Source organism: Lepidochelys kempii, chromosome 17, assembly GCF_965140265.1.
Source record: "Lepidochelys kempii isolate rLepKem1 chromosome 17, rLepKem1.hap2, whole genome shotgun sequence".
Classification (NCBI taxonomy): domain Eukaryota; kingdom Metazoa; phylum Chordata; order Testudines; family Cheloniidae; genus Lepidochelys; species Lepidochelys kempii.
Window position 1 is genome coordinate 4,287,348 of NC_133272.1, and position 26,022 is coordinate 4,313,369.

Sequence of the window (26,022 nt, forward strand, 5' to 3'; positions counted from 1 at the left end):
CCATCAAGGTTATGTACTTTCGGGTCAGACCTGCCGTAAAATGAGCCATTTGACTTTCTCTTAGAAGTGTCTGATCTGCTTTGGAAAGCGGAGCGTGATTGAAAGAGCCCATTGCCATGGGAATGGTGGTAAATCTTGGCAATCATCCTTCAGTGCATGCGTTTTTCATTTCCAATCAGCTTTCCCAATGCACAGGAGAATCATCAAATCAAACTGCTCAGACTTTGAACAGTGCATTCATGTACTTTCTGATATAGACATTCACATTAATATAGTTAGTGCTTGGAGACCACTAATTTGCTATTCAAGCCTTTCATAACTGGGTTTATATGACAGCACATTCCGGTGTTCTTAAATGCAATTGTCTTGTTTGTTCATCCGTGTCTCATGCTGCATTTAAATTATAGCCCAACTAACTGGACTTATCTAGCTGTTTGTCAAGGGATTTATTTATTATTATCACCACAGAGCTCTTCACCAATCTGAGCTGGTTATACTTCACAGACCGCTGAATTGAGGTAGGTAAGCAGAGCTGTGCAAAATGTTCTCAGCTTGCACTGAACAGGGTGTGAAATTTACCAGGTTTCAGCTTCTTTCACAGCTGGGTCTAAGCACAACCCAGCTTTGATGAGGTTCGCAGATGTTTGGAGTGGACCAGGGACTGATGTATGATTTTGAGTTGAAGCTATGGGACTGTCACAGCGCTGTGTGGATTCAACATGAAAGTCAGCCATTGTGACTGATTTTTCTTATTTTGCTTGAGATTTGTGCATAACTGAGCTGGATCCAGTGGGTCTGTGCTTAATGCCCGGCACGACCATAACAATGACCTGAGTTTGAGTCCCAAGCTCAGTCCCTCCTTCCCCCTGTGGCCTTGTAGCATGTGCAGTCCCAGAACCTCGGGTTGCTCTGCAGTGATACCTTTGGTTATTTATACAGCACCCACAGATGTGCAGGACATATAAACTCTATAGATTATAAATGGCTGAGTTAGGAGACCGTTGGTTGGGCATAATGTAGAGACCACTACCAGCAACCCCCTGAAAGGAAAGCTGCTGCAGCAGCATTCTACAGGGCCTTGAGGGGAGTCTGTTGAATATGGCAAAGACATGACAAAATAGAGCAGCTGTTTATAGAGAGCTCTCCAGTTACTTTCTGTAATCTCTTTATTATTTGCAACAACCTTTTAGATAGCTGCTTGAAAAACGTGATCCTTGTAAAGATCCCTTTAAACTTCACAAACTTGGATTTACTTTGTGTTTTGAACCAAACTCAATTTAACATGGCTGACTTGCATTTAGCGAAGTCTTTGCAGCTTTTGTGGCCAAATCCATTTAGCTTGTGCATCAGCATCATCGATGACGTCAGCTTAGCCCTGGGAATGTGTGTGTTAGTAAATGGTGCTAGCAGGGGCACATGAGTCTGTTTTCTGTAGGTCCTAATAAATGGAGATTTAAAAAAAAAAATTATGATTCTGTATATGCATCTTTTTTAGATATTTGTGACCTAGAGGACTTTGATCATCAAATAACAAGTTTCAGGTAGGATAAATTTTGATAGCCTTGTCAAGTTTCTCAAAACACAGTAAGATTTTTGCACAGAAACAAGTTCCAGAAGAGCGATAGAGATACTGGCATTAAAACTTAAATGTCTCCTATGATTAGCACCCTTAGCTAGAGTGTCGGTAAGCATATAAAAAGCTAGATCACCCAGTTCACTCTGGCTCGAGGTTGCATCCTTTTCCTACACCCTTCATCTGTCTTGTCCACTAGATTGTAAACTCTTCAGGGCTGGGATTGTCTTTTAGCACAATACAGAGTCTTCACCGTCTCCATCATACAATGCTTTACATGATGGGGGCCAAATTTCAACTGAGACTTGAGTATTACTCTGATATAAATAAAATAATAAGATGGATCAGAATATAGAAGCATGTGCTTTAAGGTTTATTCTGGATCCATTATTTTGCATTGCAAAATAACTCAGCATAAAGTATCAGAAGTAGTGTAATTGTGAGTTTTATTAACATTGAGGCTCCATTCTGCTGTTCTTCCATTGCGGTTTTTTGTTCTCCACTGGCCCAAATGAATGTCATAAATATCTATGGCGCCAGGGAGAGTTTGCAGCACATTATTTGATGATGTGGGAAACTAATGATTCATTTCCTTCCCTCCCCTCTCCTCTGTCCTCTCTGGTTCTGTGTTGTGATCTGATTGCATTTAAGAGGTTGATAATACATCACTGGGCTGCTTAGGTTGAAGTGCCTTGGAAAAATGTAAGTGAACTGCTCAGATTGGAATGTTTTAGGTACTCGAAGCTCTGAGATCAGCTCCTCTGACCACAGCCTTTCCTGGCTTTTAGTTACAGTTGAAGATGCATTGGAGTGGTTACAGAAGGCTTCCCGTGTACACCTGCAGGTTATGCCTTGCCAGCAGCTATTTTCCTCTTTCTATAGTTCCTTCTAGTGCTGGTGGTTTTTTACAATTCACATTTCAGATGCAGAATAAATTCTATGTGCAGAAATATGATGCCAGACGAGAAGTGTGTGACCAGGTGTGTTTCAGTTATTGGCATTGGATGAAGTTGTGTGGGGAGTTCTAGGCTGCGAATCAAGATGGCCAAAATGCAGCAGGGCCTAGGCAGAATCATCTCTCCAAGTTTCTGTATATCAGCCATGTTTTCAGTGTGAACATGTCTTGGGCATGGACTGGAGATTAGTGTAATGAATGGTGAGTTGGGAGGGAAGGAAGCAGCTGAAACAGGATTGCCTCATAGGGTGGTGGCATATCACAGTTACAGTGCCTTCCAGCCAGAGATCTCAAAGTACTCCACACGGGGGGAAACAGAGGCACTGGGAGATTAACTCCTGTGTCAAGGGTCACATAGCAAGTGCGTGGCAGAGCTGGGAGTAGAATGCAGACTTAGCTCCGGTCGACACGATGTCATTTTCTTTTGAGGTCACCAGGCTAGCAGTAGCTGGGCTCCTGTGTGAGACCTTTGGATGCTCTGCTACAAACTGCCGCTCTGTCATCTTCTGCATCTTTTTGATGACTGGCCTGTAAGATGCTGCTGCTCAAAAGTATTAATGGTCAAGCTACTTAGAGTTTACCTCTTCTTCTCCTTCCCCCTCTCTTTTACAGCTAAAACTATGGAACAAATACAGAGTCTCCAACATTCCGTCGCTGATATTTATAGACGCTTCCACGGGGAAGGTTGTGTGCAGAAACGGCTTGTTGGTGATCCGGGATGACCCAGAAGGTGAGACCTGGAGCACTGCACACCCATACGACGGCTAACAGTTCGCTTCTCTTTTAGCTCCCTTTCCAAAGTGTGCCTGGAAGCAAAAAATGGAAACAAATGAAGATCATCAGACTTGCCTCATCAAAGCACTGGATTATTTTCAGCATGAAATTCCCTACATTGTTCCCATTAGAGTTAGGGTTTCATTTTTTAACGAACAAAGGCATCCCTTCTAGGTTTTCTGTCTGAAGTGCAAATGAGGGAAAAGTTAGATGAAATGAAACACTGCGGTACGCATTTCACTGGGGGGGACAGGCAGACAAACTGAGGACCCACATTTTTCATCACTTAAAATCTGTGCTGTTCTCATGTAGTGAGTGGTGCGTATATTAGTAACCCCATACAGTTTGAGACAGAACAGTTCCCTTGTTACTTACAGATGGTGCCGAAAAGAAGCTACAGTTTTCTTTTCTAAATCATACCATGCGGCGTGTTTATACCAGACCTTGCGTTCTCTGAATCGGCAAGTGATAAAAACAAACAAATATTGCTGCACATATTTGTAGTCCCTACACAAAATGAAAGTGGGGCATCTGCCTGGACACCTTTGACCTTTCAGCATATGTGCCTCTGCATTCCATGCGGTTGTCATTTCCCTGGTGCGGGAATGACAGATACTGAAAACAAGCCCCTAGGTGTAACACAGGGGGCGGGAGCCGTGCAGCATGAGAGGCTAAGTATAATTTGTGGTTGAAACCATCTGGTAATGTTTCTTTAGCTCTGGCTGAATTTATGGGCTGCTTATTCTGGGAATTGGCAGCAGGAATAGTCAGAATATATGGACGCTTTTTTTAGATGGGTAAGGAAACCTGTGTGTCCATTATCCTGCCATAAAGCTATGGACAAAGCAGCCCTGTGTGGGGGAAATGAAAATGGTGACAGCTTTAAGGAAGCCTGCTGCTGTTCCTAAAAGAGAGAGACCGAGGTGGGAGTTGAGCTGCAGTAACCGAGGCTATACCAGCTGCTTCTCAATTGTTTTAAAATGCTAGCTGTTCAGGAAGCAGAATGGCTGTGAGGAGCGGGATGGGCAGATTGACCTGTTCTCTAAAAGATGAATAGTCAGAGTACATGGCCTGCACCCCAGCCATGAGCAGAGAGATCCTGAGCCTGCAGAGCTCTGCCAAACTCATTTTAAAGGGAAGAATGAACCGCAGACCACAGCAATGACCTGGCCACCCAAAGCAGTACTATTTGCATTGTTCCCAGAGAGCATTCTGACATCTAGAGACGGGGTGAATGCACGCAAACGCACTTTGCGGCTTAGAAGGCACAGGGATCCCTAAGGGTCAGATCCTGCCCCTCTGTGGGCACCGAGGGTCCTATCCAGAGTAGAAAGTGGTGCAGTTGTGGTGTTTGCGGGAGGGGAGAGCGGGGAAGAGGATACTGAGAGCCTACGTAGGAAATGTGGACCCTCTGCTTGATACAAAGCATGGCTCCTCTGGGGTGTCCTGCGTAGGGCGGTTGGGGATGGAGGTGCGAGGGCAGCAAGTAGATTTGCAGCTGCATAGGTCTGCTGGCTGAGCACTCCATTGTGGGGAGGAGGGGGACAAACCCGGGGCTGCATAGACAACTTCATCCCTGAGACTGCAGTAGTGGCTGAACCCTGAGAGGGGGTAACTCTGGGGTCCCCCGCATGGAAAGCCTGATTGCCAGGTTTGGGGGCAGAGAATATGGTCCTTTGTAGGCGGCTCACCTCTGCGTCCCTCAGTGGGTGTTTCATAGGGTGGTTTTCCCTTCAGAATAAATGTGTTGGTTAACGTTTTGTGCCAATCTCCCCACGGGGTTGTGGCCCAGTATCTGGGTGGCAGAGGATGTCTCCATGGAAAGACATCGGTGCAGATGGATTAAGAGGACTCCCGGCTCCTGTCTGTTGCATGGTTGCCCAGCTAGATGCCTTTGGAGAAGGGGGAGGGCCTCAGTAAAGCCATTTCAAGTGTAAATGCTAGATGTGGCTCTCACTCTTCTTCTCTCTGCCTTCTCCCCTTGCCCATCCCAAACTCCCCTAGGGCTCGAGTTCCCCTGGGGACCAAAACCCTTCAGTGAAGTTGTTGCAGGGCCTCTGCTCAGAAACAATGGCCCGTCGCTGGACAGCACCGCCCTGGAGGGCTCTCACGTGGGGGTCTATTTCTCTGCGCACTGGGTGAGTAGCTGGCACCTCTCCATCGCGGAGTAAATGGAAGGGGTTGGAGGTGAGTGGCAGCTCTGTGGGAAGGCTCAACCCTGACTGCAGCTCCTCATGCTAGATAACCGTGCCCTCTGCTGGCTGGGCTGCCAGAGTCACTTTTGCAGGGGCAGCTGTGCCCGAGGTGAAATTCACCCTGAGCAGACAGGTTCTTCCACCTTCCCCTTCCAGGTAACTGGCGGAGGTTGCACTGGTGACTTGCTGAGTCAGTGCCCTCTATCCAGCAGGCCCAGCCACTTGGCAGACTGCGAGACTGCCTCTTGGCCCCCTGGGAAAGCAGGGATCGTGGGGGCCTCATGGAGCTCCCTGTTCCCCTGCTGCGGGAAGCTGTGGAGTGAATCAGGCCCATTGACTTCAATGAGAGCAGTGTCCCTGGTGTCCAGGTACTATGTGCTCCTCTGTGTTTTTCTAGTGCCCGCCCTGCCGAAGCCTCACGAGGGTCTTGGTGGAGTCCTACCGGAAAATCAAGGAGACGGGGCAGAAATTTGAGATCGTCTTCGTTAGCGCAGACAGGTAATGTCTGCTGTTTGCTTTGGAGAGTTGTGTGCTGTGCCGTGGTGCAGAGGCTGGAGGGACGAGGCAAGTGTGCAGGCCAGACTGGAGAAACTCATGCCCCGAAGCAAGGAGAGAGTTGGGAGTTACTAGAAGCAGATCACGATCAGTACGGTTTTGTGGTACATTCAGCTGTTTGATATGTACCCGCGAGGTGGAAGAAACTCCAAGTATTAATGGATACGACACCTGCTTTAAGGAGAGAAACCAATCGGGTTTGTCCCTTGGAGTGCTGTTGGATACACAGGAGACCGGGCTCTAAATGTGGGGTGGGAGGGAGGCAGGGCTGGACAGGGCTCTTCCAGATAATAAGGACCCTACACCCCAACCTGGTAGCATGAGATACCTTCACCCTGCTGGCTTAGGGGAGAGATTGAAGGAGCCAGGGGAAAGATGGATTAGCCAGGGCAGAGGTGAAGTCAAGATCAAGCCCACAATCCTTGAGGTGGTCTTGCTTGACATTTTGCTTTGAGGTTCCTGCGTGCCCTGGATACAAGCCCGAGGTCTGCGGGACCCTTGAGCAGCAGCTGTCAGAATTGAGGAGATTTTAAATCTCTTAAAATTGAAACTCGCTGCAAGCTCCTTCTTTGGGAGAGGCGCCATCTTTAAAATCAATGCAGTCTCCCCCTGGGTGGGTGCAACTTGGCCTGCCCCGCGTACAGGTGGGCTCTGGGGAAGTGTCAGGCGTCTGCTGGGACACGTATGGGCAAAGGGTTATACAGGAAAAAGGGCCGCAGAAGGACGGTAATGAGGGTGCATTTATTTGACCTCCATTTCCATTGCATAGGTCAGAGGACTCTTTCAAGCAGTATTTCAGCGAGATGCCCTGGCTAGCTGTGCCATATGCTGATGAAGCCAGAAGATCACGCCTCAACCGGCTCTACGGCATACAAGGTAGGAAACACCTCAAGCCTGGCATGAAAATCACTCCTGCCCACTCCTCTCATTTCATTTTTTTCTTAAATGTCTCCTCTTTTTAAATAAAACAAGAAAACAGCAAAGCAAAGGGCCTTCGGCAGAGCTCTCTTCTCTGCAGACTAATGTTCCTACTGTAACCTGCCATCCTGTTAGCCAAAATGGAACTTCAAAAGTAACCTAATAATTCCTCCTGGAAATTTGGAGCCTTCCGGTCTTATGTTTTATCCCTAATTGATTTATTTATTTGTTTTGCTTTTCTTTAAGGTTTCCGTGTTGTTTTCTTACTCTTCTATGTGATGGGAACTCAGGCCATTGTTCTCTGTAGAGACTGAGGAAGATGGCATCTGATTTGCGGTAGTGACATAAGATTTGCATGTTTGATGTAAACCATGGCTTTGCGTCTACTCTTCCGGGTGTCAGTTTCAGAATTACACAGGCCTTGGCTGCTAAGAGCAGGAGGGAGAGAGGGATTGTGTGTGTATTTTTCAAGGTGTTCCAAAGACTTTGTGCACTCACAGGAGCTCTAAATGTAACTGATGTAATGCACTGACCCTGTAGTAAACAAAGGACAGCATTGATGTCTTGCCTAGAGGGTGTAGTACAGGGAAGGATAAATGGGGCTATTAGCTAGCAGGGAAGTTTTCAGTATTTATGCATGTTTCCTCCCTGTGAGTAGGGGACTGAAGGGATTGATTTATGATGGGAGATGAAAAGAACTAAGGATAATTTGGGTAAGTGATGGTTCAGGAGAAGTTGTTTGATGACAGCTTGCAAGTGTCTGAGAGATGCAAACACCAAGAAGGGAATGGAGTTGCCGAGGGTGGTCCAAGGTGCAGCTACGGGCCTGCCCTTACACAGGGTCTCTCAAGGCCTGACTCTGTTACGCTAAGTCCCCTTTACACCACTGTGGCAGCATCCATGGGCCATAAAGTGGGTGTAAATGTAATTTACCTAACCCTGACTGTCACGTCAACGCTATCCAAAGCTTTCTGAAAATCAGGAGAGAGTAAATAATTGGCTCTTTGCATCTGCACCAACAGTTATTCTGTTTAACAAAATAATCAGTTCTGTCTGGTCTGGCCTGCCTTTCCCAAATCTATGCTGGCTTTCACGTTTCCAAACCATACATTATAAACTGCCCCAAATGTCCCTCTTTTGAGCTTTGCATACATACCGAGGCAGAATCTTGCCTGTAGAAGTTAAGTTATCCTTTGCAGACACTTTGGGACTATACCATCCCTGGATTTTTTTTTGTCCTTTGTTACTTCCCCAGGATCGAGATAATAGTTGAATGGTTTAACTGTTTCATCCTTGGCCTTTGCAGGTGTAACCCACCTCTCCCAGTGTCCTGGCCAAATGATTGCCTCCCGCTCTGTTACCTCAGTCTCTCCTCCAGCTTATCCTCATTAGTAAACACAAGCACATCCTGGAGGGATGTGGTGTTAAAATCTTCTTTGTCAAATGTGGATGTGAAGGAACTACTGCTACAGCTACCAACAGTTTATTCCTCTGCTGCCTTATCATTGACTTTTCTGGGTTGGTCTTGTTTTCCAGACCTCTGGTATAGTTTAAAAGTCATGTTGTTCATCACTGATATCCCTAGCTATATTTGCTGCTGTGTTTCCATTTTACTCTTTGAACGCCCCCTTGACATTCCCTCTGTTTCACATAAAACTCTGACAATGCTGCATTGCTCCCGGTAGTGCTGAGGAGCTCTGTGTTTGCTCTCTCTGATTCTTGTTAGTTAGTCATACCTCTGTTTTAGAACTCTGTAGGGGCCAGCGAGAAACCTATCAGTATAACCCTTAGCAGCCCTGCCTTGTCCCTCTTCATCCCAGAAGAAGGGAAGCCTGGTATGGCCCTTTTTGAGGGATTGCAAGTATGTCTGATAGCAGGTACCAGGCATCTGCACAGCGTAGTGTTTGTGTTTGTTTCACAAGCCTTTGATGGCCTCAGGAGCCCATTCGCAGAGCTGAAATAATACAAGATCTTGTCTTCTCAAACTCATTCAGTTCCTGAGTGGAGGAATGCAGCGAGATGACCAGATCTCTTGTTATTTTGCTGCCATAACTGGCTCCCTTTGGCATTGAGGAAGCCAGGAAAAAATGTAAATACAAATACTGAGTTATTGGGCTTTTATTTGGGTTTCCCTGAATGCCTTTCTCCTAGTGTGGAGTCAGGTGGGTGAACCATTCCCACCTATACTAACTTGCTTGGGCATCCAGCACTATTTATCTTGAGATTTATTCATTTTTTGCATTGTGGCTGTTCAGAAATAATTCCCCATTGTGTGCACCATTCCCAAGCTTCATGTAAATTGCCTCCTTCAGTTCACTCTTCCTACGGAACGAGAAGCAGCGATGAATTTTATGAACAAATGGGGATTTTCTCTTACTAATTTTTATTTAGAGAGAGGTTTTGGATTGTTAGAAATCCCCACTGATCCCCTCAAATCTCCTTTGGATTGGCAGTGATTATGGGAGATGCTGCTTTCCTTAAAAATCTGTCTGTCCATCTATCTAGGTTTACCAGGTTGCCCATCACCCTGGTATCTGAGAGCCTTTCGCAAGAAGCGAACACAAAAATCTCTCTCTTCCTGCCGAGTTGGGCAGGAACAATTTTAAAGTTATTGTAGGGAAACGTGTCCCTTTCTGGACTCAGGAAAGCAAAAACCCTGCTAGTCGCAACAGATGGGATAGCAGGTCTAACTTCTTTTTTCCTTTCAAAACAAAAAACAAAACAAAACAAGCACTGCTGTAAATGCTTCGCTTAGTTTATCTATGGGACACAGAACTTTGCTTCTGATAATCACAAATCCATAACTAATAGATGTTAAAAAAAACCCCAGATTCTCTTGCCAGTCATCTTAGAATAAGAATATTATCAGATGTGGTAACAGAAAATTCTGTCACTGAGTTTTTGTAAAATGTTAGTCACGTGGGAAAAAACCCTTTTCTAGTGGGTAAAATCTAATTGATGAGTCCAATCTGTCCTATTCTTAATCTAAACTTTTATAAGACACTTATCACCATCGCCCCTGATTTCATGATTGTACCTTCAAAGGAATGCATCCGATAAAGTGAGCTGTAGCTCACAAAAGCTTATGCTCAAATAAATTGGTTAGTCTCTAAGGTGCCACAAGTCCTCCTTTTCTTTTTGTGGACACAGACTAACACGGCTGCCACTCTGAAACCTGTTAATAAAGTCTGGCTTTATCACAGCCAAAGGAATTGACAAAAAGTTGTTCTGGGAACTAAAAGAGGATCTGATGGTATGTGTGTGAGGGATGTATAACACAGGGGTTAGCAGGTGTGAAATAAGTTTGCTTTTGAGTTTATATGCCGAAGACGCTGACCTGGATACCACAGGCCTGTATCTCTGCAGATAGGATATGACTGCCATAGGATTGTGATGGTGTCAAGTTGTGCTGGGCAAGGTGTTAAATTCTCTTTTCCTCCGTGTCCCCTCCCCCACAGTTGCTCTGTGAGCTTTGTGACACACTAGCTAGGGGAAGCTGTCAGTTAAGAACTGGGGAAGACCTGAGAACCAGGTGAAAATATGCTGTGTTTTAAGCAGGGCAATAAAAGCACCACTCCAAGCGGGAGAGAGGAAATAAAAGTTCTTGTGAATTGTCCGAGTTGAGCAGCCATGCAGTGGGTCAGTCCTGTGGGAGGGAGATTACTGCCCTTTGCAGACTGAAGGGCCTCCACACAGAGACAGGACACTGCTGGAGATGGACTGTCCTTGATGAGTTTGCTTTAATTCTCTCCCTCTTCTGCCATCCTTCATAGAGGGTCTCTTCAGTCTTAACCAGAAGTGCGGCTTTCTGGGGGGGGTTTTAGCTCCCAGGGGCCAGTTGTTGCTGGCTGAGGAATACCTGGAGCCTGCAGTCAGTGTGTTTTTGGGAAAACTTTATTAAGTTTTATTTATGAAGTTACAATAAAATGTGAACATATTAAATCGCACATGACTTGTTACTGATTCAGGATCAGGTTAATAGTCAAAGAACCTGGGTAAGGATTCAGGCTGGGAAGCTCTCCTTCTCTGAGCACACTAAAAAGGGTGACGAAGGTTCCCTTTTTTTGGTGCTTCTCTTGTGTACACACCTTGTGTGAAAGCGTTTCTATTACACGGACAGTCCATATTTGACTATGCCACAATTCCATTGGAGGAGAAGTCTGTTTTCCAATAATGAGCAATACGAGGTCTTGCTGCTAACAATAACAAATAAATTAATTTGTCATTCTGCTTACAATGTAGCTCCCTCACTGGAGCATTACATGAACCGGTCAGGGGATGTCGAGGGGAAGCTGGATAAAATGAATCTGTTTAATAGTTTCCTCCCAAAACTGACTAATTCCTGGAAACAACCATCACAAGTGCAAGTGTGTTCCCCTCTCCCCGCAACCCATCCAATACAGCACCTCCCTAGTGGCAAAAATATGAAGAATCTTAACAGGCATCAAATACCATCTGTACAGTTACTTTTACACATATTCTTTATGAGCTACCCAAACTGAAGATGTCGATCCCCTTTCCTTTCCCACATAGAGACTAACTCATCCCGATCAATTTCTTTGTCCAAATCACTCTCCCATCTTTCATTCTGGGTTGTTTTCTCATCACCATCTTTTTTCAGTCAAAATTGTCTGTCTCAGAAACCTTTTGTTCCAGCTTGCTCCTTTGTCAACTCCTCAGACGATGTTACAGATCTAGCTAAGAGCCGTTCGGTATCCAGAGATCACAATAAAATGTTTGACTTGTAAGTATTGAAAATATGGTACCTTGTTATTGTTTACGTCGTTACCTGTCTCTCAGTATGATTTTGAATCTGGACCCAGGAGCAGATGTCTGGATTGAATAGTCTCAGCTCTTACCCACAATGAATAGTCACATACGGGATATTTCTTAGGGATGAATTCCTGATTGCTAATGAAAGTAGCAAAGGGACAGGGCTCGGCAGCAGGAATATACCAAAGCTGTCACAGTGGTCTGGATGAATGGGTGTGACCTACATTTCTTTTTCACCCAACAATTACTATGACTAGCTATATTTGGGCTCTGGTCTTGTCAAACTGAATCACTGTGTATTTTAGACTTGTTAAAGGGACACTGTCAGATTGAAAATCCAGAAATCCCCTTGTGTGTTTACCTGAAAACAGTAACACTGAAACAATTTATTCTTTAAATTAGGCCCTGATTTTCTGGGTGTAGTCTTACACTTGCAGGTAATTCGGTTCATAGCACTTGGATATCTTGCTATCTGATCATGCCTGGAAATCAAGTGGAGGTCTAAATGCTATGAGCAGTGCACACACATTGTCTGCAGATGCAGAATTATGCCATTAAAATGAGGCCAACAGTCAAAATCAGGCCCTTAGATTTCCCTGGTCAGCAGAGCTAATGTGAGATCTTTACCTTTGTATAAAGGGAATCTCAGAGAGGAGATTAAGTAACTTGCCCAAGGTCACACAGAAATGTCTGTGGCAGAGCTGGGAATTGAATCCAGTAAGTGTCTTAACACAGGACATGCGCCTGGGAGTCTCTCAGCAGTGTCACATGGATCTGGAGGAGGAGATCAAAGTGCAGAGCAAGTTGGGGTGGGATTGGAATTCTAAGGAGATAAAGGTCCCAGTCCTGTGAGATGTGTCACATCCTCTGTGTCTGTTGACGTCACTGGTCAGGGTATTCTCCTTCTGACAGCTTAAGGCTCAAAGTGAGTTTCCCAGTTCCTCGCTCGCTTTCTGACCTGACCCTCTGCAGCTATCTCAAATGCCATCAGGTGATGAATAAACCCTTCTGTGATTCAAATAATTTTCTTGGCATAACCTTGGGATTTGTAACTCATCCACCAAGCTAGGTTAATGTGCTGTTCTTCCTGCTAACCTAGGGTGTACAGCCTTAGTATGTATAAAGGAATTTAAAGCTGCGCTGTCTAGGGCTGGAATGAGGGGAATGTAATTGCTCGCTGGGGTTTGCAGGCAAATGTTGAACAGACAAATGTCCATGGATTTCATAGTGAAATGCTTAGAATGCAAAGATGTGTGAGTAGCCTGCAGTTTTCCATATGTGTGCATGCAGGTCCAGGAGTGCGGCAGTAACTTCACTTGCTTTCCGCTACTCTGAAAATGGTTCTGGGAAGTCTTTGGAACAAGACTCCTGGGCTGAAATGCACGAGACCCGGCTGGGAGCGTTTGACTCGTCTGAATTTGCCAATTCTAATTTACAGGAGGTTGCTGGGTGTGGGAGGAGCAAGACACTCAATAGCGAATAGATCAATGCAAGAGTGGTGAGAACCAGACACCAAAATGCTGGCTCCTTGACTCTTAGCAGCCCTGATATTAAATTGTCTCTGTCCTTCCCTGTTTCTCTCTCTTGGGAGACAAAGAAGAAACATTTTTCCAGATGAGAGTGCCAGTGTTGGGTTATTTGTGAAGCCTTTTGAATTTCCAGAACCTAACGTTTCAGCTCCCGTCCACTCTGTCTTAGACAGGTCGAGATGGGCACCTGAAGCAGCCATGCGTTGCTCAGAGAGATCACTGAGCCTGCAGGTCTCCTCCTCCTCTGTCACTAGACAGGTTTGTACAGTGGCTGTTCCTTCCTCAGGCTTCCCAAGTGGAGAGACCTCCCCCCACCCTCTTTTCATTGAGTCCCAGCTGCTGGTGGTTCCTGTTGTTTTGGTAGCTGGCCTCTTCTCATTCCTGAATGGCTCCATTGCTCAAACCTTGCACTCTCATTTGAACAATAATCTCTTCCCCCGGCTGTCCGCTCAGCTCTCCCGGCTGTCCAGGGAAATGGAGCAGCAGGGCACAATCTGCAGCAGCATTTTCTTCAGCTTCTTGGAAGCTTATTAGCTGCTTTCCAACCCAGCAAATGGAGCTCGAACTGTAGGGGTCCCTCGTGTGTTTGAATGGGATGTTCTGGCCACTTCAGCCATGCCTTGGGCTTCCTCATGCAAAAAGATACCTGCCTTGATCTGCAAGCCAACTACAAGGAGTCGTTCGTGGAACCTGTCTGGTCTGTGTAAGTTTCAGTGGTACCAAGACTGTGGGTCACATCCTCAGCTGATGTAGATTGCCATAGTTCTACTGCAGTCAATGGACCTAGGCTGATTTATCCCAGCTCCGGTAGCCTTGGTACCACTGAAACTTACGCAGACTGAACAGTCATCTGGTTCATTGGGCAGCCATAAAAATCAAGGCAGTGAACGCTACAGGTCCTGTTGCTTCAAGGATCCGAGCATTAACATTCAAATGTGGAGCCAAAACTCAGGGCTCTTCTGGGACTGGGGGAGGTTAGGCCAAATGACGGCTATGGCCATGTCTACACTACAAAGTTTTACCAACACAAGTTACGTCGATCTAAAGCTGCCATGGTTAGTACATCGCTTGTGTGCGTACATACTTGGCTCCTTGCATCAGCACTGCACATGCTCACCAGGAGCGCTTGCGTCAATGCACAGTGCAGTGCACTATGGGTAGGTGTCCCAGTGTGCAGCCTGCCTCCAGCCAGCACACTCTCTTTTGGGAAGTCTTGGAAAATCATGGTGGAGCAGAAACCAGTTGTACATGGGTGACTAGGCGCAAAGGGTCAACTTCCCAGGGGGCAACTATCTCCATCCCATAATATCCTCTATATCCCAGAATTTTTGTGCCTTATTAAAAAATCCCATGAACCCGCACAGCCTTCCTCGCTGTCTGTCATCTTTAACAGAAGCATGGAGCCTGCCCTGCTCTTCCCTATTGTCATAAGCATTGCAAGAATAGCACACACGATCCTCCGGTATTTGCAGCGCCATAAGAGGAACTGAATCAGCAGGGAGCATGATGACTTCTTGGCGGACAGATTGCTGGGGACATGGCAAGAACCAATTCAAAGGTGTTGGTGGCATTCCTGGAGCAGCTGCAGGTGGTGGAATGCAGCTTTTGGGCCTGAGAAACGTTATGATGTGGTGGGATCACATCCTAATGCAGACTTGGTATGATGAGCAGTGGCTGCAGAACTTTGGGAATGCACAAAGCAACGTTCCTGGATCTGTGTGCTGAGCTCTTCCTAGCCCTCCAACACAGGGACACCAGAATGAGAACTGCGCTGACAGAGGAGAAGCAAGTGGTGATTACGCTGTGACAACGTGCAATGCCAGATTGCTACCGGTCAGTGGGAAATCATCTTGGGGTTGGAAAATCCGCGGTGGGAGCTGTTGTCACACAAGGGTGCAGGGACGGTGACCAACTTCTGCTACGCAGGACGGTGCCTCTCTGGGGTGTGCAGGACAGAGCGGAAGGCTTTGCAGCAGTGGGGTTCTTGAACTGCAGTGGAGCAACAGTCAGCACGTGTCCCTCTTCTGGCACCAGACCATTTTGCCAGAGTGCATCAACAGAAAGAGGCCTGTGAATCGGGTTCCTCAGAGGTATCCATGGTGGTCTGCAGGGCGGGGCGGGGGGAAGGGGGGTCTCCGCCAAATATGGAATAAGCTCTTTGTAAAAGGCAGGTCTGCAGCTCAGCACCAGATTGACTATTCACTACCCAGGCCTTCAGATATGCCTGATGCAGTTCCTTGGCTTTTACGCGGTACTGCTGCTGATGCCTGTCGTACCCTTCTCCTGCATGCCCCATGCAATGTTCTAGGAGATGTCCACATTTCTACAGCTGGGCCATAGCTGTGCTTGCTCAGCCTCTTCTCCCCTCTGGCCCAGGAGATCCAGTATCTCCGCTCTGCTCCAAGCCGGGGCGTATAGCCAGCAGGGTCAGCCGAGCAGTTTCATACAACAATGGAGAGCTGCTGGATGTGCTCGCCAAGCTGGACGATCATGGTTCTGGTCTCTGTGGTCCCTGAGCCATGGAGTTCACAACTCTGTGCACAGCAGTCAGTGTTGGGCATGGTGGGACAGCTGCTGGAGGACTGTTAAGGTTGACATAAGTAATGCACTGTCTACACTCCCGCTGCATTGACCTCAGTACATCTACCAGGGCTCAATGCCACTGGGGGAAGTGGTGTTACTATGTCGGCGTAATGGGGCGCTTACAGTGGTGGGAGACAAATTTAAGTGTAGACACGTGCACATCTAGGTAGACACAAGGCAGCTTACATCAACCTGACTTCGTAGTGTTGACCAGGCTTATGTCTATGCTTTAAGTGGTACAGCAGCATAGCTGCAGTGCTGTAGGCTTCAGTGTAGACACTCAGGACAGTGATGAGAGGGTTTTTTGCTGTAGTTAAATCTACCCCCCCAAGAGGCAGTGGCTAGATTGACAGAAGAATTCTTTGTCAACCTAGCACTGTCTCCACCGTGTGGTTAGATTGGCTTAACTATGTCTCTCTGGGGTGTGGAGTTTTCATACCCCTGAAAGATATAGTTTAGCCAGTAACTTAGTCAAGGTAGCAAGTAACTGAGGAACGTGCCTGTTTTCTATTTAAAGGCATTTGAGGAACTCAGGGCTGTTATGTTTAACAGGGCGCTTCCCTGCTAGCAGAAATGAATAGTTGTAGTTAAAGATTGGTGGTTGTGATCAGGTTTTGGGGTTTTTTTTTAAGCTGTTGGTGTTGAAATGTGCTGAATTCACAGACCTGAAGACTGAAGTTCTCAGACAGATCAGGTGCAACACGGGCAGTGCTGAGTGAAACAAGCTTCTCCATAATGGCCTGGGCTCTTCAGTCTCTGGGGCGTCTCTGTTAGTATTTGGGGGCTAGTTGGGAGGGTGAATCTTATGAAGTGCTGGAGTGAGACCTTGGAACTCAGATCACTGAACAACAGTCAGGTAGTAACAACTTCCAGTCACTACCACTCTGGGCTGGATTTGAATTGGCGATTTGCACCAAATCTCTAGTATGACTCCTTTTACTTCACTTTGTTTTACACTGGGGTGAATTTGGCCCTTGGAGGTCAAAGGCTCTGTATTGTACTGCCAATCCTCCCAGCCAGCCAGCCTTCTGTTTTTTCAATTAAGATGCATTTTTTGATAATTTGTCCTGGATCATTAAGACTGAACTAAATCCAGCCCTTTGTAAAAAGACAGAAGTCCATTGAATGTCCTGAAGTTGCACCGGCTTCCACCAGGGCTGAAACTGGTCTAAATCCAACCTCTGTTTGAATTTCTGACAATGAGCCTGTTTGCAAATATCACTCGCAGATAGGGATTCCAGTCCTATACCAAAACATAGCCTTGTGCCGATAAACACTCGGAGTCGATATACCAGGTGTATGCAGACACTTTAAAATGCCCCACTGAATAAAACATTTGCCTAGACTTTGTAGAAGGGCAAAGCCCAGTTGGACTTGAGTGAGCAGTTCAGCACAGCAGGGGGCACAGCGCTCTTTGCCGTGGGGACTAGAAGCAGAACTTGCCTTTATTTTTATAGGACTTTTGTAGGAATGAAATATGTGCTCGTAACCTCCAGGAAGACTGTTCTTTAACACATCTGCTTCAGCCAGGCAGGATGAATTAAAATATCTATAAAGCTGCATCCACAGCAACTTAAGTGCACTAATCCTTGGGAGAAAAAAAATCTGTTAACAATTGTCAGGAGGTTTTTTTACTTTATTTTCCAAGTGCTTGCTTTAATAGACTTCCCACCAGCCTTTCCCTGTAAGACTGGCCTTTCCCAAGTATACAGTTGTGTAGACAATCATACACCTTTACCTTGGCACCAGAACCTTCCCTCCCTCATCCCCCAAACTACCGTCATGATTAGCAGGATCCCATATTGGTTCCAGAACGTTGGGACATTCTTGATGCAGCTCTGTTGGCTTCCAGGAAATGTCTGTGATCAAGGATGAATCTGGCTGGGTTGTGTGGCTATATACATTTATCGGACCCTCCCACTTTCCCTGATGTAGGGAAGTGTGTGTATTCTCCCCACTCCCCAAGGTAAGAATTGCTCAAAGGAGTAACGTGATATCAATCCTGTAGGAGGAGGAACAGCCAATCAAAGTTCTGCTTCTGCACTGTTGGAGTTCAATAAGGCATTTTGCCATTGATTTCAGTGAAGAGCAGGACTGGGTCCCAGGTTTCCTGCCACAGAGATTTGCAGGCCAGCACCAGTGTGTTAGGGGATCTCCCTTCCCTCCTGTTTTTGCAGCCATGCTATTCTGTTGCAAGCTGATGCCTTTTTCATCCTGAGGTGACTTTCAAAGAGCAAAGCATACTGCCAATGACTATACTTCTCTTAGCTTGGGATACTACTGCTTCAGCAAAATACCACCTGTTCAGCTTGAGTTTGGTCTTTGAGACTTTGGAAACTGACACTGGGGGGGGGGGGGGGGGGAGTGAGGAGGAAAGTATAATTTTGATCTTGGGCCAAGGTCATCAAGTGTCAAGAGACTAGTCTCAGCCTTACATCGGAGAAGGCTGGAAAGCAGCAGGGAGCATTTCAGGACTGCATTACGCCTCCTTACATTTCAGTGAGGTTGATCAGGCTGCATGGAACGTAGAGACCCAGTGAGGTGAGTTTCAGGTTTCATTGTGAAAGTTTCACCCAGTTTGGGTGTGGAACTAAAAAGGGCTGTGAAATGAGCCCAGCGCTGCGTAAATTACTCAGGACAGAGCCGTGGGAAGGGAAGCTGGGCCCCTGCAAGATTGATAATAACACTCTCCTGATAGTGTTTGTGGCTGTGGCCAAGAAGGAACTCTTCCCACCCAAGGGGGAATCTGTGTTTCCTTTCACTGCAGTCACACCCAGCTCGTAAATCACAGTCTGCCAAAACAATGCCTGAGAGCAGGGAAAGCAGAGAGTTGCACAGCCTGTTTCTGTAACACAGTGACAGTTCTCAGCCTTCACTCTGGGAATTCTTACCATCATTCTGTCAGCCTCTTCATGAGACCTGTGGTTCCGCCCCTTCCCCCAATAAAACACTTTCCCATCAGGCTCAGAAAGGGGCTGCGGCCACATGTTGGAAAGGATATCATCTCACTCCCCCATGCTTGCAGCACTGGGACTCAATCCTGCAAAGTGCTGAGCACCTGCCATCGCCATTAGCTTCAGTGGGAGTTGAGGGCATTCAGCGCCTGGTGAGACTGGTCCTTAGCAAGTGATAGGCACTTTCACTACCTCCAGAACCAGAGTCCCCAACAGTGAAATCAGTCTCCATACAAGTGATGCCTCCAGGATGAACTTTCAGCTCCCTCTGCTCCAAGGACCTAAAAGCAAAAGTGACTATAAACCGACACGATGCAGACTATGCAGAGCAGCCTAGTGCCACGGCCTGAGCAGAGCCAGCAGCATAAGTGATGCAAGTTACATTGGTTTTAACAGATTCCTTCAGTGTGTGGCAGTAATGCAGGAAAAGAAGATTTGGGGGAGGGGAGGGAGATGTTCTTTTAACCTTTTTAGCTATTGATTACCAAAGGTAGGCAGCTGGTGCCTAGAACCACTGCTTATAGGACCCAGTCCTCTCTCAGTTGCTGTGTGCTCCCTTGTCTGCTTGTTGAATCCACCATTCCTCTCCTAGACTGTGAGCTCTTTGGGGCAGAGGCTATCTTTTCCTTCTGTGTGGGCAGTGTGGGGCCTTTGGTGCTATGTGGGGCAAATAACCACGAATGCTGCTATGCAGGGTTTAAGTCTGCACAACAAGCAACTGTTGGAGGGAACCATGCGCAGCTGGAATTTAATGTGCAAGCCCATCAGGAGAGTATTTCGAATGGCCTCGTGGTCAGCTGTGGAATAATAAAATGTGAAATGATTGCCTGTGAAATGTATTTGTAATCCATGAAATAGTGAAAAGCTCTGGCTTCTCGCGCCTGTGAACTGCCCCTTCGATTCCAGGAGCTACCTAGATGTGCCATGTTGGGGTGGGGAATTGTGGGAGAGCGTTATGCTGGCCCTACATGAAGGAAGCCTTGCTCTGTAACAGCTGGGAAGCAGGTGGTGGCCTCAGACTGACTGTTGCCCTTTGCCTGTTCACTCTGCCCCACTGGAGCTGGGAGAGTGGCAGCGGGGAGACAATGGCCTGATGTGGAGGAAAAAAGAGTTAGGAAGAAGAGTCAGGGGATGGCTCTAAATAAATAGTTTCCCCTTTAAAAGCCTTGTCATGTACCTTCGTGCCCCACCTGTGCTGCTGCCATGTTTGGCACGGTGCTTTTGTCCCTGGTTCTCTTTAATTCTGGCCTCTGCTGGTGGGTCTCCTCTGCTACTGCATGTCCTTGTTAGCGAAGCTTTAGCGTGCACATCGCTGTTCCCTCTGCTGCGTTCCAGCTCCCCAGAGGCAAGGCCAGTGATAGAGGGCCCAAGCTAAGAAAGCGTCTGACATGGCATTAATAAGTACAAACAGTGCGCTCAGGCTTTATGAGCTGAAGTCCTTGCAGGACTGCTCTGCTTCACTGCAGGGGGCAGGAAGTGCGTTCTCTCCCTGCTCAGTGGGGATCCATAGTAAAAATCCTTATTAAGCTCATATATTTCCTGCTATGCAGCTGCTTCTCAGACATCAGGCCTTTTGTCACATTGTAAACGTCAGCAGCGTACATTACTGGGGCAAAGGCTGAAATTGCAAGAACGCAAGAGCATCTAAACCCAGTCGCGTGTGTGTTAGTTTGGAACGCAGCCGTAGTCTGTTACCACAACTGAACAGATTATCTTCAACCATCTTAAGGACTGTGACTTTCTGAGGCCTTGCAATGCCACTTATCCCAGAGCCTAGTTTGATAGCCGTTAATGGCCACTGAATTGTAAGGCTTTATAATGGAAACAATTGCACCCACCTTCCTCCATAGATACTGTGTAGGGCTGCTGTGCACAGCATGATCCTGTTGTGAGGTAACTCCCTTCTCTTCATGTGTCAGTATATTCGTGTCTGCATCTGTAATTTTCACTCCCTGCATCTGAAGAAGTAGGGGTTTTACCCACGAAAGCTTATGCTCAAATAAATCTGTTAGTTTTTAAGGTGCCACCGGACTCCTTGTTGTTTTTGTGGATACAGACTAACATGGATACCCCCTGATTCTTGACAGCATGATCATAACCCATTGAAGTCAATGGAAAGACTCCTGTGGATTTCTTTGGGCTGTGGATCAGGCCCTTAGCTGCCATAATCCACCCCAGAGGTGGTTGTATTTGAGTGGCAGCTCAACGGTTCCTGTACATAACGTATGTAGCACCGTTCACCCAAGGATCTGAAAGCACTTTACAAAGTGTAAAGAAGCCTGGCAGGAAAGATCCCTGTGTGGGATTTTTATCTGTCTTGCTGAGCAGTGACCAGATCCACCAAAGCTGTAATGACATGTGCCCAAATTCATGCGGTGAATCAGTGGCAGAGCTGAGGACAGAACCCTGCCTCCTAGCTTTCCTGCTTTGAGCGCTAGACTACACTCCCCTCGCAAGGTCAGAAATAGAACCCAGGAGTCCTGACCCCCAGGCTCTAGCCTGCACTCCCTCACTTTGAGAGCAAAAGGTGCTGTAGAAACATGAGATATTGTTTGTTTAACCACCAGAAAGACAGACATTAATACAAACTCTTGTCTCATAGCTCCCCAGCCCCCTTCCCTCCTCCCCATTTGGTTATTGCTGTGCCTGAGCCATCCCTTTGTTCTTCCTCTGCTGCAGGTATCCCCACGCTCATCGTCCTGGACGCCAAGGGAGATGTGATCACTCGGCAGGGGCGGGTGGAAGTGCTGAATGACACTGAATGCCGAGAGTTTCCCTGGCATCCCAAGCCTGTGCTGGAGCTGACTGACTCCAACGCCGTCCAGCTGAATGAGGGCCCGTGCCTCGTTCTTTTCGTAGGTATGGAGCACTGTTGATTTCTTTCTTTTTTTTAATTCCTTCACTACTTATTTGGGTTTCATCAGTTGCGGGGGGTGTCTCTTTGGAGGAGATATCACTGGGATGCTGTTCACCAACCCATTGATGTTCTCCTTGGCAATGGAGCTAGCGAGGTACTAGATATATAATTATAACACACACCTCCCATTGGTACTAGATATATAATTATAACACACACACACACACCCATACTTTTCCACAGTATGCATCTGATGAAGTGAGCTATAGCTCACAAAAGCTTATGCTCAAATAAATTCGTCAGTCTCTGAGGTGCCACAAGTACTCCTTTTCGTGTTTGTGAGTGTGTGAGAGAGAGAGCTGTACATGTGAGATGGGGTGTGCTGTGATGTATTTTGTACAAACAAACTCCAGCCCCCAGGGTATTATTTGTATCTTAACTTTATTACCTGCATGACGAAGCATGTAGAGGGTGCTCTTGGGTCACAGTATCCCAAAACAACTCCCATGGGTAATGACCGATGCATTTTGGTTTGATCTACCTCCGCTCAAAGCATTCAGACCACAAACCCGCTGGAACAATCAGGGTGGGGTGGAGTCACTGATCATAGCAAAAGCGACCAATTCTCTCCTCCTCTGGGGTAGAAATAAGAATGGCCACACTGGGTCAGACCAATGGTCCATCTAGCTCAGTATCCCATCTCTAACAGCAGCCGGTACCAGAGCTCCAGGGCGAATGTAAGGAACAGGACATTTTTGGAGAGATCCGCTCTGTCTTCCCCTTCCAGCTACTGGCACTCAGGTTTAGGGTCGCCCCAAGCATGGGGTTGCATCCCTGACCATTTTGGCTAATAGCCATTGTTGGACCTATCCTGCCTTATTGAGTAATTTGTGCACCCAATTATACTTGTGGCCATCACAACATCCCATGGCAATGAGTTCCACAAGTTAATTGTGCACTGTGTGAAAAAATATTTCCTCTTGTTTGTATTAAACCTGCTGCCTATTAATTTCATCAGGTGACCCCTGGCTTTTGTATTGTGTAAAAGGGTAAATAACACTTCTATTCACTTTTTTCACTATACCATTCGTATTTTTATAGACCTCTATCATGTCCCCCCTTTTCTCAGCTGAACAGCCATAATCTTTTTAGTCCTTCCTTGTGCGGAAGCCACTCCATACCCTTGATGATCTTTGTTGCCCTTTTCTGAAACTTGTCCAGTTCCACTAAATCTTTTTGGAGATGGGGCGACCAGAACTGCCCACAGTATTCAAGGTGTGGGTGCGCCATGGATCTGTATAGTGGCATTATGATATTTTCTCTCTCATCCCTAATTGAAGTGTAGTGTTGTAGTTATGCTGTGGGATGGCTGTATCCAGGGACAAGGAGGAATTAGAGGGAGTTCCCTGCCTCTTCCCATGCCCTTTGTCATGGACAGCACACTTTTCCATAGCATTCATAATATGGGTTTTGTATCTTCATTTTTTTTCCTTTTCAGCCTTGCTTTTGACCCTGATTATTTATTCAGTGGAACCCAGCATGGGATATGAACGCAGAGTGAAAACCCCTCTGCCCCCTGCTCTTTTTCCTGCCCCCTCGCTGGGAGGAAAAGCTTGATGGGCTCTGTGTGAGTGAGGCTGTCAGTGCACAGAAACACACCTGGGAAAAGTTGTTTTTATCTTGCTCTGAGTAAAGTTTTTCTAACATCTGTCTGCAAACAATCTGTGGGGAGGAGACTCCCTGATGGAGATCGGGAGCTCGGCGTGAAGTGTTAGGGGATGCTCCTAGATGTGATTTCCCCCACCCACCATGGGACAGACTAACCCCACCGTGCTATTGCAATGTCATGCCACAAACCTACAGTGGGGCAGGCGGCTCTGTGTGGCACTGCACATAATCACTATTGAACCCCCTGATTATCCTTACAGGATGCAAGAGTGCCAGGTGGAAATTGAAGCTGGTTAGCCGGCTTCAGAGCAGACAGAGATCCTAAATCCAACCCACTGAATTTTCTAATTTGACTGAAGAAGTGTTTTTTTACACACGAAAGCTTATGCCCAAATAAATCTGTTAGTTTTTAAGGTGCGACCGGACTCCTCTTTGTCTTTCTAATAGAACTGAATCTTCTTCGTCTCCAGGTATTGCCTAGACCAGTGGATTTCAACTTTTTTACCATTGTGGGCCACATATGCAGCTTTCTGTGTTCTGTGGGCCACATCCACACAATATATCTACACTACCTGTATGGATGTCACTTGGACCGCAGCTGTGTGCTGGCTGGGTGGGCTGAGGTTGCCACGCACAATGCAGTTGTTGCTCCAGCAGTTCCAGGGAAGAGGTGGCATTTACAGAGACTTCCTATGTCCTTTCACATACCCAGCATTTTAGGAGCAGTTTGTGCTCTGTTTAATGAATACTCTGCTAACACTCTCTAACCAAGCCTCTCCAGACACTCTGAACACTCATTAAGTGTCACAGCCGTCCTGAAAAGCAGGAAATTAACTCTACATTTTACAGACGGATAAATGGAGCAAAGAACAGCGAAGAGATTTGACCGAGGACACAGAGCAAGTCAGTGGCATCGTTAGGAAAAGAACCCTGGAGTCATTGTTCCCTCAGCGCCTGGCTCCAGTCACTAGACGCCCTCTTTCTGTATGTCCCCAAGTCAGTTAGATTCACCAGTGTTTTGAAACTGAGACGCCCTCATTTGCGGGCATCTGGATAGCAGTGACTGCACTTTGTTTTATGGTCCTATAGCTCAGTGCTTCAACTCTGGAGGAGGGTGATACCCCCTAAATAATGGGAGCCTCTGAGCAGCTTCAGGCTCTGGAGAAAGGGCTGGGATCTCTAGGTCTTTGGGGAGGGGTTCTAGGCTGCAGCATTTGGTTCAATGGAGCATCAGTTATGAATAACTGACAAGTTTATGGAGTAGGTCAGCCGCAGCACAGAGAGCTGAGTTGGCATTTAGCCAGTAGAGTTTGTGTAGAAAATCAATCACAGTCCACCCCCATTGCTCTCTCTCACATAGAGAGACTGCAGATAATAGCTCTAGAAGCTGTTTGCTGTTTAAACAAGCCAGGGAATGGGGGGTGGGAGCAGAGAAGCTGTGTCTGGTGGGCCATGTCTCTGTTCAAGGGCAGACAGAGCTCCCTGCTGCGGTGGGGTGGGAGTTCTCTCAGCATCACCTCCTGCCTGTTTCAAAGCAGCTGGAGGGTCGGTCTTGTGCTGGCAGCAGGGTAGTCTGCTCCGCTGAGAGCTCGGCGGTGGCACCGTTACCAAGAGGCATGTCCGGGGGCGTTTATGGTGGGGCTGTTTTTTCCTATGTTTTGATACTGAAAGCTGCCCCGCATTGAGATCTTTTTGTCTAGTTGCTGCGCAAGGACGCGTTGTCTCTCTTCCTTCCAACCAAGCATTAGCACTTCATTTGTGGCTGGTGTTGGATTGATGTTCTCATCCTTTTCCACTGTACCTCTGCCAAAATCACAGCTCATTCCATAGGGCTGCTGCTGTAGAGACTTGCAAGTGCCTGAGCAGTCATCCCAAGGTGGAGAGATGGGTGTAGGGGGGGACAGGCAGCGTCAGATCAGCGTGCTCTCTGGTCTTCAACTGGCTGACCAGCTTCTCGGTGTGTGTTTGGCCCTGCGCTTCAGGGGAGCAAATGCTGCAATGTTTTAGGAGCAGGAGCTGCTCCGCCGTTAGGATTTATTTCCCAGGCTCATATGAAAGTACGTTTCAGCTGCTCCCTGATTGCTACAAGGCCACGCTGGCTTTGAAGTTGCTGCCATGCGTTCTGGCTCCTGTTTTCTCTGTGGAATAAAGCCTCCTGTAACATGGTGTCTTTGGATCCATTTGATTGTAACCTCCCTCTTGTGTTGCCTTTCTCTCTCCCGCTGCCCGTGCCCTGCAGATTCGGAGGATGACGGGGAGTCGGAGGCAGCTAAACAACTGATTCAGCCGATAGCAGAAAAAATCATTGCCAAGTACAAAGCCAAAGACGAGGAGGCGCCGCTGCTGTTCTTTGTGGCAGGAGAGGTAAGAGGGAGAGGAACTTCCTTGGCTTTATTTCTTCTGCTTTTTAAATTAAGGGCCCAATTCTTCAGCTCTTAGACCTGCAATTCCTGGGAGGCCAGGAGTTCTGTGTGGGGCAGGCCTGCAGGACCAGGCTTTTTATCAGCTACACAAGCATCTGCTTCTCTTTGGAAAGTAATTTGGGGGCTTCCTGCACGTCTTGTGAAGAGTGAGCTGACCTCCCACCCACCCTGGAGCACCTGCCCCCAAGGATCTCCTGGCACTGTACAGACATGAATGAATACACAAATGTAGTACCTGTCCCCATTGTACAGATGAGTAAACTGG

General features: G+C 47.0%; 1 protein-coding gene across 1 annotated transcript in view; it reads left to right on the forward strand.

The window, feature by feature from the left end:
• NXN (nucleoredoxin) overlaps positions 1–26,022 on the forward strand; it is a 101,587-nt gene that overhangs the window by 64,699 nt on the left and 10,866 nt on the right. Inside the window, exons 2-7 of the mRNA XM_073315592.1 lie at positions 3,141–3,258; positions 5,307–5,440; positions 5,895–5,995; positions 6,822–6,928; positions 21,489–21,668; positions 25,574–25,698. Coding sequence (XP_073171693.1) covers positions 3,141–3,258; positions 5,307–5,440; positions 5,895–5,995; positions 6,822–6,928; positions 21,489–21,668; positions 25,574–25,698 — 765 coding nt within the window. The remainder of the gene's footprint in view (positions 1–3,140; positions 3,259–5,306; positions 5,441–5,894; positions 5,996–6,821; positions 6,929–21,488; positions 21,669–25,573; positions 25,699–26,022) is intronic.